The sequence below is a fragment of the Habropoda laboriosa genome, unplaced genomic scaffold (genome assembly GCF_001263275.1).
Source record: "Habropoda laboriosa isolate 0110345459 unplaced genomic scaffold, ASM126327v1 scaffold648, whole genome shotgun sequence".
NCBI classification, from domain to species: domain Eukaryota; kingdom Metazoa; phylum Arthropoda; class Insecta; order Hymenoptera; family Apidae; genus Habropoda; species Habropoda laboriosa.
The window spans coordinates 146,852-160,171 of record NW_017100857.1 but is presented as its reverse complement, the minus strand read 5'-3'; the positions used below and the strand labels follow the sequence as shown (position 1 = coordinate 160,171).

Here is a 13,320-nt window from a genome sequence, read left to right as displayed (position 1 = left end):
CAATATTTAAAAATCAATGACTAACACCTGTATAATAGTGTTTTCTTATAAATATTACTGCCTATATGTAAAGGTGCAAATAATAAAGATAATGATAAATCACAATAAAATAAAAAATTTGCATGTATTTAGAATCTGCCTAGGATAATATATTTATTCTCTATTTTGTTTATCCTGAAATGAATAGAAGTCCACATCCACTTAACTAGTTTTACATTCTAGATTTTGCATATAGAAATAATAGTACTTTGAAGAAAAAGTGTAATTTGTTTATTGTTTAAACTATATTTTATGAAGTTCAACTAATGTATTGTAAATTATATAACATAAAACAAAACTTTATGCAACAAAGTTGCTTATAATATAACAAAAAAAAAATAGGAATATTACTCATATTAATGTTTGAATTATTGTTTGCAATTCTATTGTCAATTACCTTGCAGTCTATTAAACTGAATTGTAATATATATACATATATATAAATACCATTACCATTCTCAGTTTTAATGATGAAAATTATTTTTTAAAATGAACTTTTATATATTTCTATTTAAACCATATTTTAATATTCCTAGATGATGAAATATAAATAAAATGTTACTGTAAAAAGTATTTGTTTTGACTTCTGTTAAATTCAAATATTTAATTTTTGTTTATTATTTAATCGAGTGCCGATACACATCCTTCTGACTTCTTAAGACAAATGTATAGCATGTGCTACTGCAAGATTTCAGAAACCATTATACAATAATATGCGCAGCTATATCTGTGTGCGATAAACAACTACTAAAATCTGACTTATGAGTGTCTTTAACACACACAATGTAAAATATGTACAAAGATTTATGGAGCCCAACTCCTAATTTTCTTTTATCTTTCCCCTAATCAACTCTTCGTACAAATTTAATTCCATTCAGGGGTATTTGATTTCGTTTTCTGCAATTTGTTTCTTAAGTTTAATTTTTTTGTTTTCTTTTTATTTAGTACCTGGGGTACTTCGACGCCCAAATATAAATATAAATGCATCTTTGACCAATTACGATATATGACGATGAACGTCTAATACCTATCTGATGATTAAAGCACAATGGCAGCAATTTTTTCAGATATAATGCAAAAGGCTGTAAATTGATGAATCCTGTTGAGCTGCATTCATGACAATTGCATAGTTAAAAACACAATACTATGCATTTTGTCAAGAAATTTATTTTGAAGTACGAATATGATTGTTAATTACAATAAACTTTAATGTTTCGTATTTTAGACGAACTATAATACGATATTTTATTCATGTAAATTATGTACATAAATTAAAGTAATTCTTTTGTTTAGAAATTAAAAATTGTGCTATATCTCACATGCATATCAATGTACAATCATCCGTTCATTTCGCAAATTGTTTACGTACAAACGAACGTTGCTTTCAATATGATCTCCTTACCACTTTAAAAACCACATTAAATTGCAACATTTCCTTTTTTCTTTAAATAAAAAATTTCGATCGTAAGGACGCTAAGATTCTATTTACGTACATACGTATATTGCAAACCACTATAACGTTACTACTTCTAATATATACAAAATTTTCTATCCTAGGAAATATGTAATGGTTGTTGCACTTGACACCTTTATTTTATCGTCTTGAAAACAGCTCAACCGCCAACGGTGCTATAAGCTATATCGAAACGGAAATGACAGACGGCTTAGACAATTATTTGTTCCCAAGATGTCTTTACAATAACACACTATCGGTAACATTTTTCTCAGCCTTTTCTTAAAAAAGAAGAATGAACGATGAAATGATCATCAAGTTCGATAATTTGTACTTTGCATCTGAGCAGGTGAAATGACAAATCGAGGATAAAAATTTTTAACTGTCACATTACGTTCTTGACAAAACAATGTACAACACAAAGCATATATGAATATATATTTTCATTCTGGTAAGTGTTCCTCCTTTATACTAAATCTTATATCTATATCTACAATTTATATTAGTGGGGGAAAAGTTACCTAAACGATGTTAGGTAGGTAAAAATTGTCATGAAATCTGCTGCAATTGCAGGGTATCCATATAGTGATACTATTCTATTATCTCCCAGTGTTGTATAAAAATTCCTTTAGCGCAGATTAAGTGAATTAGGATAGTTCAAGGCAGCTCATCACGAACAAGCTTGTTGCATTTCTGCTTTAGCTGCCTTTATAGCTGGAACCAAATTGAATTTTTTTTACTGCATTTCCACGTAAACATTTCTCCGATACCTTATTCATAAAAGAATTAGCAATTTGAAAAATTAAATGAGTAAAGTAGTTACCTTCCCGTTCTCTTCTTCTCAACTTTTTTCTGCGTCTTTCAATAGCGGCGAGTTCAACTTTCACAGCATTATACGTTTTACGTAATTCAGCTAATTTTTGCTGTAATACAGCTATCCTTTGACTGCCATCCAATTCAGGATCTATAACAAAAATAAAAGATCAAATAATTTATAAATAGTACTATTAAATTAAGAAAAGCAAAATCTAGTTTTTTTTTACCTAATTCCACATAGAAGTTGTACTTTGTAGGTCGAGGTGATCTGGATGAGTAGTTACTAAGATCGGGAACAGTAGTGATATTTGAGTGATTTGTTGACGTTGAATTAACTCCACAGAGATTGGAACCTTCACTTGTATCGTCGCTATCGCTTCCAGCACCATGTCTACCATGTCTACCACTATGCCTTCCCGTTTTCTTAGTAATATTTTTATCACATTCTGAATGTTTTCTATTCCTTTTACGTTTTTTAGGAGATTGTGTCTCTTCAACAGATCGCTTTGCTGGTGGTTTTAACATTCGATCTGCTGAGTTTCCTTCAACATTTGGTAATGTATCATCTTCACTGAATCCTGGACCTTTACCACCACTATCATTATCTGCTTCAGAACTATCGCGATTAAGTTTCATATTATCCTCTGAAATTGGCGATGAACCTCCTGTTCTTTCTTCTCTTGGAGATCCAGAAATATTGGATATACTTGAATCAGGTGTAGTTGGAGGAGTATTATCCATTACAGGTGCTGCTTCATTGCTTTCTCTCCTTTGTGCAGGCATTAATGCTGGCAGATGTTGATGATGAGATTGTTGCCTCACACCTAGAGAAGGATTTTGTTGCATAGGTAAAGAAACTGGAACAGATGTTTCCACAGTTTTTGGCAGTGCCATGCTGAGAGTAGCAACAGTACTGCTTGTTGTACTTTGACCAGAAGTAGGTGCACTTGCAAAAGGCATTTCCATTAGTACTATACTATTTTCCGTTGTTTCAATTTTTGGAGGAGAACAGGATGGTCCAGCATTTATTTGTTCTATACTTTCTGTAACAGGTGCTGGTGAACCTGGTATTTCTTCTTCACATAGTAAAGAATTAATTGTTTCTCCTTCTTCATCTGTTTTCGTGACAGGTGTACTGTCAGTTTTAAATTCAGTAAGACATTCTTGTGGTTGATGTTTTAATGGTTGTACAAGCTTTTGTGTTTGTAATTTTGAATATCTTTCTTGAGTATCTTGAAGCCTATCCAACTCTGCTCTTAATTTAACATCAAAATTTGATGGAGTTTTTACATCTTGTGATTCCTCATTATCAATTACTAACCTCTGTTCAGAATCACTACTATCTGCAGAATCTACAATATCTTGATTGATTATTTTTTTACGTTTTTCCTTCTCTTTTTCTTTGAGATCATGCTCTTTAAATTCATCTTCCATTTTTTTGGATTTCTCATTCTCTACATGCTCCCATTTTTCTTCTTCACTTTCTTGTATTTTTTTATGTTCTACTTTTGTTTCAACGAATTTTTTTATTTCTACTTCTTTCTTTAATTTAAGTTGTTGAAGTTCTTCCTCTTTTTGTTTGATAACCACACGCATTATTTCATTACATTGAACTTCATTATTTATCACAACTTCTTCCTCTTCTCGTTTTTTGATCTCGATTTCTATTTTAGGCCCATGTTGATCTTCTTTATTTTTTTGTACAGTTATAGTATCTAATTTCTTAGGAATTTCTTTTGAGGGTTTCCATACAACTTCGGGAATTTCATCGTCTTTCTTAACATCTTTAGTTTTATTACGGAAAGCCATTGCAGCTGAAAGTTTTTCCTCTATAGTAGATGTGGCTGGCAGTCTTGCACTAATTGGTGCTGGAACTGTCACAATTGGAGATGAAATGGGTGTAATGTCCAATAGTTTTGTATCCAATACTTTTAATTCTGGAGATTGTCTATGTAATGGAGATTTAACACTTTGCTTTTGTTCAACAGGTATGTCAGGTTTATTTGAAACTGTTGGTGTTAAATCTTCCCTTACTAATTCAACTTGCAAACTTGTATCCTCTTTATTTGATTCCACTGAATCATTTATATCATTAGAGGGAAATATTTCTTGTTGATATGCAAATAAGTTTTCTTGTTCTGTTTCTGAAATTTCTGCCTCTGATATTATTAAACGGTCTTCTGAATCATCATGAGTACCATCATCATCTCCAGGTAGATCACTAAATAAAAGATCTATACCATTGCTTATCTTACCAGTTTCTTCAATAATGGGCACAGGTTTCACTTGATTAAATGGTGGTGACTCGCAAAGTTTATCAAATGCTTCTTCACATGTTGCTAGTGATGTAGATTGCAATGATTTGTGAAGAGGTAAACTTTCCGAAAGATCATCAACCCTTTTACTAAATAATTTTTTTACTTTTTTTCGTGAATCATTGTCTATTTCTGGTTTAGCTTCTTTTATAACCGGTGACAGGACCATTTTTTGTTTCTTTTTAGGACTTTTTGGCTCATCCTCAAATACTCTCTTTTTTATTTTGTCTTTTTCTCCACTGGTATCCCGTTTATTTCGTACTTCAAATTCAAATGGCTCTGGTTCTTTAAATTCATATATATCTTCCGTGTTGTCTATTGTTTTAATCTCAGGTGTTGTTTCTAATTTCGATGATTCCAAAATTTTTTCCAATTTTGGTGAAACTAGAACAACATTTTCTTTTTCCTCTATTTTTATTTCATCTTCTGGATCAGGTTCGACTCTAACAAGTTCTAATTTCACCGCTTTATCAAAACCTTTTAATTCAGATCGTATTTGATTCAAATCGAAATCTCGTCCTTTAGGTTGTTCTTCGTCACTATCTGGTTCAGATTTTATACCTTGGGATTTACTAATTGTCCTTCTTAAACGTCTACCTCTACGTGGTTCCTCCAAGTTATCTTTATCTTCTTCACCCTCACTGGTTTCATCAGGCTTTATTCTATCTTCCGTTCTATATCTCGCTTCTCTACGTTTTCGTTCCTCTGCAGTCTTAGATTTTGACCTCGCTTGTTCAGATTCTGTAGTGTCAGAATCATAAGCTTCACTTTCTTCAGTTTCTGATGGAACTACATCCGCATGCCCAGACGTTCTTCTGGTACGCCTTCGATGTTCTATACTGGAAGCATCATTATTTCTTGTTCGTGTTTGACGATTATTCGCTGGTGTTGCTGGACTTTTAGTTCGAGAGCTAGAACTTGTAACAGACAATGGAGTCGTAGATCTAGCTGGTTGGGACACTTCTTTATCCTTTTCCTTCTCTTCCTTCTTAACCTCTTTTGTTGATGTAGATGAAACTGATGTCGTAGGTGCCACACTTTGAGCTCGACGACGACTCTGAGATGCACTTGAACTCGGATTAGAAACAATTTTAGAAGATTTATTTATGTTGTTATTAGATAAATTCGTACTGGGAGTTTGAGGTCGTGAAGTAGCTTTAATTCGTTTTACCCTACCTTGAGCTTGTGTAAAATTCTGTGCTATTCTTGATGCCTTAATCCATTCATCATATCTCGTATTCCACCCAGTATAGTGCACCAAATACATCGGTTCCGTACCGTCCTTTTCCATGTCAATAACCTTTGCTTCATAAGTGACTTTAGACTCATGAGTAGGTCCATAATACACTTTCAGTCTATCTCCTAATTCTACGGGTCCTTTGTAACAAGGAGCCGAATCTGCTAACTGTTCATCTGGACGTGATTTTTCTGCTTCATATTCTTTCCGTTTCCTCCCCCGTTTCTTTAAATCTTCATCTGTTAAACGTCTTTGTTTGGATAAAGTTTTTCTTTCCGATTCTCTAGATGGAGTTCGCGTTTCCCTGTTTTCAGAAGACATTTTAATTTTTACATTATCATCCTTAGATTTAGATCTTGTTTTGGCTGCCTCTTCCTCCTTTGCTTTATCATCTTTTTTTTCTTGTTTCTTAGGTTCATTTTTCTTTTTTTCTATTACTTTTTTCTTCGGATCTTCTTTACTTTTAGATTTACCTCTGTTTGGTAATGATAATGATGTTGAAATTTTTTGAGACTTCTCACTGCTAGATGAAGATTCAGCTTCACCCTCTACATTCACGTCACTTTCTTGACCACTGCCGCTTTCTTCAAATTCATCCTTTTTCTTGATTTTTACAATTTCTTCTTCTTTCACTTGTTCTTTCTTAACTTCTTTCTTTTCCTTCTTTTCATCTTCTGTAGTTTTTTTATCTTCTTCTTCCTTTTCATTTTTAGCGACTGATACTTGCGGTGGTACAGGTGTATTTCTATCTTTATCTCTAATGAGACTTCTACCAGGACGTTGTTTACGAATAGTACCCCTTGGATGATTTACCATAGTACAACCTAATTTTCTATAAAAATCTTCAAAGGAGTGTAAGAATTTTTTATAGGCCTGCTTAACCAAAGTGTGCGTAGACGGCGAATTCTGCATTGTAAAGCTCAAACGTCGTGTTATCAATTTCCATTGATTTTGATTTGTTACACGATTATAACCACCTAATTTATAGACGGCTCGAAATAACCTATATAAATCTATGTCCTCAGTTCCAATCATTGGACAATTGTTAATAGGTGTACCGCGATCGTCCATAAATTTATATAGTTGTGCCACAAAATGATCTTTTTCTTCACGCGGTTCATCATCAGAACTCTGAAAAACATAATAAATTACATTTATAACACACAAAAGTGATAAATTACATTTATTAATAACTGAAACATATAAAAAATATCTTACATCCGAATCAAGTTCTCCATCAGAGTCACTGTTTCCACTTGATACAGAGTGTCCAAAAAGAGAATCTCTATCCCAATGGGGAGGTAACTCATTCTTTTCTAAAAATAGCAATGCCTTTTCTACTGCAACCTTCAATGTGCTATTCTCAACTTTGTTGACAAGTTCTTTTGTAAATTCAGTGGCCTCTTTCTTTGGAACTGTATAACTAAATATGCAAAAAACAAACATAGCAATATAATAAAATATTCATCCACATTTATTTAATTAAAACTATAAAAATATGCGCAAAATATTTAGAAATATAATGATCTAAATTGATTTTATGAATGTAATGCATTAGGCTTTAAAAAAATGAATAAGAATCTTGTAATATTAAATTAATCAATTTAAACAGAAAAGAAGAATTTATTACTATAAACCTTTTGCTTGTTTTTCATACTATTATTTAATTTTTACACTATCTTATTGATAAATCTGTCGAACACAACTGCAAACTTCATATAGTATTTTTTATAAAATTTGTTTGCATACAAACATAATTTAAACTTACTATCGTGCATCTTTAAATGAGCGCACAAGATAGTCATCTCTCACTCGAATTCTCACTGTATCTTGAGCAGTTGGTGCAACCACCAGTCCAGGGAACCAATTATCTTTTTTCTTTTTATCTCCAAGCTCAACACATACAACTCGTCCAATTTCAGGTTCTGTCTCCATTCCTTCTTTTCCTGTTCCACTAGAACCTGAATCACGTATTCCTCGTGGAGGACTATCTTCATCATCACTACTTTCATCTCTATAACAACAATCATTATTACAAATATCTACTGAAGCTGTTTCATTGAACTATACTGTAGATGTGATGTTATTACACTCACTGTGCTTGTCTAGACCGCCGTCCTCTTCTGCCTCCAATTACTGGATTTCCAAAATGTTCTGGATGTGTTAAAGGAAGTTGGTCCAAAGTTTCACTCTCTGCAAAATGTCGTCCACTCTTCAAACAAAGTGCAGTTCTTCTTAATGTTGTAATATCTCCATCATCAAAAACTACAGTATATTGACTGCAATCTTGGATTTTTGTGACAGTAGCTTCTACAAATTCTTTTCTATCTCCATGTCTTGCTTCAACAGATGCACCTACTCTTAAAGTTCCTTTTATCTGATCATCAGCTACAGTTGCTGTACCCAAGCCTTGTTTATAAGTCACTCTGCATTTTACTGATCTTACTACTTTCCGAATTTTTGCTTCACAGAAGGCACCCTTATATTTAGCACTAACCTCCGTACCCACTGATAGGTACGGTGGATCGTCTCCCTGTAACAGAAAATATATACACTTAATATGTATAATTTCTGCTATATAACTTTTGCTCATGACATACTTCCATATAATCATCATACACTCGTTCTTTGCCTGAAGTAAAAAAATGCATCCAAAAGAAAATTTAAATTTCTTGTATTATATGTATTGCCCTAATAAAAAATAAAAACATCAAAAACAATATTAATGAAATTTTAAATCATTATTATTTTTTATTTCATGTCTTAGTCCTTGTCAGGATATATTCCACTAATATCTAACTATGTTGGTAAAGTATATACTTTACTCCAATTAATACCAACGAGAAAAACCGGATAATAAAGCATCAAAATAGTATAAAAACGCCAGCTGCCTCGTATGATGAGCTATTGTTTATGTAGGCGGTCATGCCTCGCAGGTACAAGAGATTATTTTTGAATCGAAGTGTCCTACGATAAACAAGAACTTTCGCACGAAGATATTTCGTTGAAATAAAACTCATACTTTGACATCTTAACCACGTTTTCAAAACGGAGTCCACTACGTTCGTGACAGCCTGTCGATTTCTCAGACATCAGGTAATAGTTGTAACCTCGACGGTACTTTAGGTGAGACATTCGTCCGAAGTAAATGACCTGCGAAAGCGTTGTAACTACATAACAAAAGCACGGATTTTACTTTCTCGATGCACACGGCAGAAAAAAGAACTCAACTATACAATCTTTGCGCACTTGTTTCTACGTCAACTTTGCTCCCGCCTGTTTCCTTACCAGCATCTTCTAGCGCTCCACGATCTCCATATAAATAATCTTAAGACACTGACACGTGCATGACATTAAAATCGAATTTACATTATATCGTTGAAAGTAATAACACAGGAAAAATTACGTAGCCACAGAAGTTGACCCCCTTCACGAAACCAACACTTCACGGCCCGAATGCGTACAAGCTCCTGTTCCCTGCCCATTTCCACCCCGACGCAACTTGTCAGCTAGCCACTCGACTCCTATTGGACGATGTCTTTGCATTCTCTGAAAACAACCGAGCAAAGATACGAAATTAAAGATATCGTTTTATCGTTAAATTATTATTAATTTCGATCAATATATAATTACATAAGTAGGATACGATTTTTCAATGAATTTTGGAGATAAATAAATATCTACTTTATACAAAAATTGAAATAGTAAAAAGACCGCACTGCGCACACTACAGGGACGTATCAATGTGTTAGCAGCATCACGTTTTGGATGGTCGTTTCTTCTAGGACATTCAGGGAGAAGTGAATTTGTAGTCTCGGTACACATAACAAACATTTGTGTAATTTTGTTGTTAAATTTAATGTGTACACATAACATGGATTGTTGAAAATATATGCATTTCTTTATAAGACAAAATATTACTTTAAAATTAATATTTTTGTAAAATAATTATACTACGTAATATGTGGAGCGTTATATAATTTCTATACTGTAAAGAGATTGGTAGGATTTTAGGATATAAGAAACAGATAAAAAATAATAAAAAGAATTTAAGTAGTCTTTGTAATTATGTATAAAAGACATTGCACACTCATACTTTAAATTCTCATTGCAATAATGTACATCAAATGTTTACATTATTTTTATGTAAAATATAATATTGTATATTGCTCGTTATAATAAATAATATTAACTTTAACCTGTTACATAACTATATACGTTAACATAAATTTGACTTGTTATAAATCACATTATAAATGTTTATATCGAAATTTCTGTCACATAACTAGAAGTAGATATTGAAAGTTTTGTCTAGAGAGTTCTGTCACATAACTAGTAATATTGAAAAATAAAGATTAATTTATTAATTGTTTTTGAAAATGTATATAAATTCTTTATTGTTTAAACTCTTTATTTAAAAAAAATATGTCATGTTTATTATACTTTCAATTGTACTTTTAAGTAATGACAGTTAAACCTAATTATAAAATTATTTGCATTCATGCATAAATTTAAGTTAAACATTCTTATAAAATATGCAAAATAAATTGGAAAAAAATTTTATGAAAACTATCGTTCATTATTTGAATATTTGTTGACAGAACCGTATTTAGAATTTGTCATGTGTCTTTGTACGTTCCTGTCTGTGGTCGTCTGCTGTGACGCGGAACAAAATGGCGTCGAGTAATGAAGTGCCGGTAGAAATCAACCAGAGTGGCATGTGCATAGGAAAGAATTCGGTAAGCTTTAGCTGAATATTTTTGTAGAAGTAGGAAGAAAATATATTAAGAATGTTGTTAATCTATTGACATTATTGTAAATAATGTACGATACTTCATAAACTTTTGAAGAAAAAAAATGTTAGAACGTCGTTTGTCATAATAGTTTTTACTACTAGTAAGTATCTTAACGACAAATTGATTAGCTTAGTTTTTCTCCTTAAGTTTTCCAAATATATTTCTGAAAAATAATTTATCATCCTTTCAATTTATTTATTAAAATTATTACAAGAAAATTCTATATTCAATTCTGTATATATACTACTCCTCACACGATGGTTAAGAAATATGTGTTAGTGTAAAGAATCTCAACTGGTCATTCGATCTTAAACAGACGCCATTCATTTTGGCGGGCACGTGTATCTTTCTTCAGTGTCGACTTAAACGAATATATTCGGCGAATTTCGACGTTTCGAAATCTTGAATTCCCTGTTACTGATGAACAACATTGTAAATAATGTTTAATAATAATTTATATTAAATTTAAATGAAAAGAAATTTATATATTTTAATTTGAGATAATGAACTCATATCACGTGTTTGTAGATAATTGTAGGTTCTTTTCATATATATGTAAAACAATTAAATTTAATCTTTTTCATGAATGTATAAGTAAAATTAATAGTGTAATTAATAACAATAACATTAGCCTTTAAATAATAAACTTAAAATTATATGAATTTTTTAAATAATAGAACATTTTCATCTAATTAGATACAGTTAAGAAATTTTATGTATTAACACATTTATGTATGAAAATTTGTTATATTACTATTGATGTATTTTGTTTGTTCTATCATAGGTGTCAAAAATGGAATCCATGGAAGTTACAGAAAATACACCTGCAGCAAATAAAGATGTAATTCCGTCGTCTTGTAGGGAATCTATTTCTGTGGAAGATATGACATCTCGAGATTATTATTTTGATTCATATGCACATTATGGAATTCATGAAGAAATGCTAAAGGATGAAGTGCGTACAGTGACTTACCGTAATTCTATGTATCACAACAAACATCTTTTTAAAGGAAAGACCGTTCTTGATATTGGTTGTGGAACTGGTATACTTTCAATGTTTGCTGCTAAAGCTGGTGCAGCCAGAGTTATTGGTATTGAGTGTTCTAATATTGTTGAGTATGCAGAAAAAATTGTGGAAGCAAATCAACTGTCAAATGTCATAACAATACTTAAAGGAAAGGTTGAAGAGGTTTCATTACCTGATGGCATAGAAAAAGTTGATATAATTATTTCTGAATGGATGGGTTATTGTTTATTTTATGAATCGATGTTAGACACAGTGCTTTTTGCTAGAGATAAATGGCTTCGTGAGGATGGGATGTTGTTCCCAGACAAGGCAACTCTATTTATTTGCGGCATTGAAGATAGGCAATATAAAGATGAGAAGATAAACTGGTGGGGTGATGTATATGGATTTGATATGAGTAGTATAAGGAAAGTAGCAATTAGCGAACCTCTAGTGGATGTTGTGGACCCAAAACAAGTTGTTACAAATGCATGTCTTATCAAAGAAGTCGATTTATACACAGTAACTAAGGCTGATCTGGAATTTTCATCACCATTTACTTTACAAGTTCGTAGAAATGACTATGTACAAGCGCTAGTTACATTCTTTAACATCGAATTCACCAAGTGCCACAAACGTACTGGCTTCAGCACAGCCCCAGAAGTACAGTATACTCATTGGAAACAAACTGTGTTCTACTTTGATGCATGTATGACAGTCAAGAAAGGAGAAGAAATATATGGAGTATTTTCAATGAAGCCTAATGCAAGGAACTACAGAGATCTGGATTTCAATATTGAACTGGACTTTAAAGGAGAATTGTGCCAAGTACATGAAACTAATACTTATCGTATGCGCTGATACCTATCAGATTATTCATCCTCTTCCTTTTATTTTCATGATTCATAACATGGTAATCAAATAGAAATCAAGACTTTAATTATGATGAATTATATTAGATGATTTAATGAAATTTAATAGTACGGTACAATGAATGGTGTGAATTATTTAAATATTTTCAACCTTTAATTTTAAGAAAATTAGAAGTTTCCTGCTTAAGAATTAATAGAACATCCAGAATCTTTGTTAATCTATCTTTGCATTATGACCTACCCTTCGATGAATAAGATTGATATATAACTTAATCACAGATAGTGTACATTTACAGAACATTACTTTATGTAAGTGTGTATTAGAAGTATGGATACTATAATTTCATATTTTTATTTTTCTGCGCGACCATTATATACTACATATTGTAATATGTTCTGCCATTGTCTTGTATGTAACTTATAATGTGGAGCTACTAAATCATTATTGATTTAATATTATATGTAATAAGTTTATCAGTTTGTTCAAAACAATATACTTTTAATTTACTACATTTTTGTACCGTATTCTTAAATCACAATTTTTGTTCAAATTCATGGCCTGTAAACTATACATATTACTATATTCTTAACAGTAATTTGAAACTGCTCACTTATATTATGTATGACAAGTGAAAAACTTACAATATTATATTTTGTTAATTTGATAGTAAATTGAAACCTATTGTTAGTACTATTCATTTTATCAGCACCTTTCTACAAATATGCTTGATATTAGTAATATTTATGTTCTATACTAATCTCTTTAAAAAATAGTAATATTAATTT

General features: G+C 31.6%; 2 protein-coding genes across 2 annotated transcripts; one reads left to right on the top strand and one right to left on the bottom strand.

The window, feature by feature from the left end:
* Window positions 1–1,892: 1,892 nt before the first annotated feature.
* Window positions 1,893–9,343, bottom strand: LOC108577457 (AT-rich interactive domain-containing protein 4B-like). Its single transcript, XM_017940611.1, has 7 exons — window positions 9,149–9,343; window positions 7,957–8,393; window positions 7,629–7,874; window positions 7,079–7,283; window positions 2,536–6,991; window positions 2,316–2,456; window positions 1,893–2,206 (listed from the first exon to the last, which is right to left on the bottom strand). Exons 1-7 carry the CDS (start codon window positions 9,152–9,154, stop codon window positions 2,163–2,165), a joined length of 5,535 nt encoding a protein of 1,844 aa, XP_017796100.1. The 5' UTR covers window positions 9,155–9,343; the 3' UTR covers window positions 1,893–2,162.
* A 1,190-nt stretch (window positions 9,344–10,533) lies between these two features.
* Window positions 10,534–12,523, top strand: LOC108577383 (protein arginine N-methyltransferase 1). Its single transcript, XM_017940523.1, has 2 exons — window positions 10,534–10,599; window positions 11,441–12,523. The coding sequence occupies exons 1-2, from the start codon at window positions 10,534–10,536 to the stop codon at window positions 12,521–12,523; spliced, it is 1,149 nt and encodes a 382-aa protein (XP_017796012.1).
* Window positions 12,524–13,320: the final 797 nt, after the last annotated feature.

Excerpts from the sequence above, each read along its gene's own strand:
- LOC108577383 (XM_017940523.1), top strand. The coding sequence starts at position 10,534 with ATGGCGTCGAGTAATGAAGTGCCGGTAGAAATCAACCAGAGTGGCATG. Across the intron at positions 10,600-11,440 it reads TGTGCATAGGAAAGAATTCG|GTGTCAAAAATGGAATCCAT; the intron begins GTAAGCTTTAGC and ends GTTCTATCATAG.
- LOC108577457 (XM_017940611.1), bottom strand. Across the intron at positions 2,457-2,535 it reads CAACTTCTATGTGGAATTAG|ATCCTGAATTGGATGGCAGT; the intron begins GTAAAAAAAAAC and ends TTTTTGTTATAG. Across the intron at positions 2,207-2,315 it reads GAGAAGAAGAGAACGGGAAG|CTATAAAGGCAGCTAAAGCA; the intron begins GTAACTACTTTA and ends ATTTGGTTCCAG.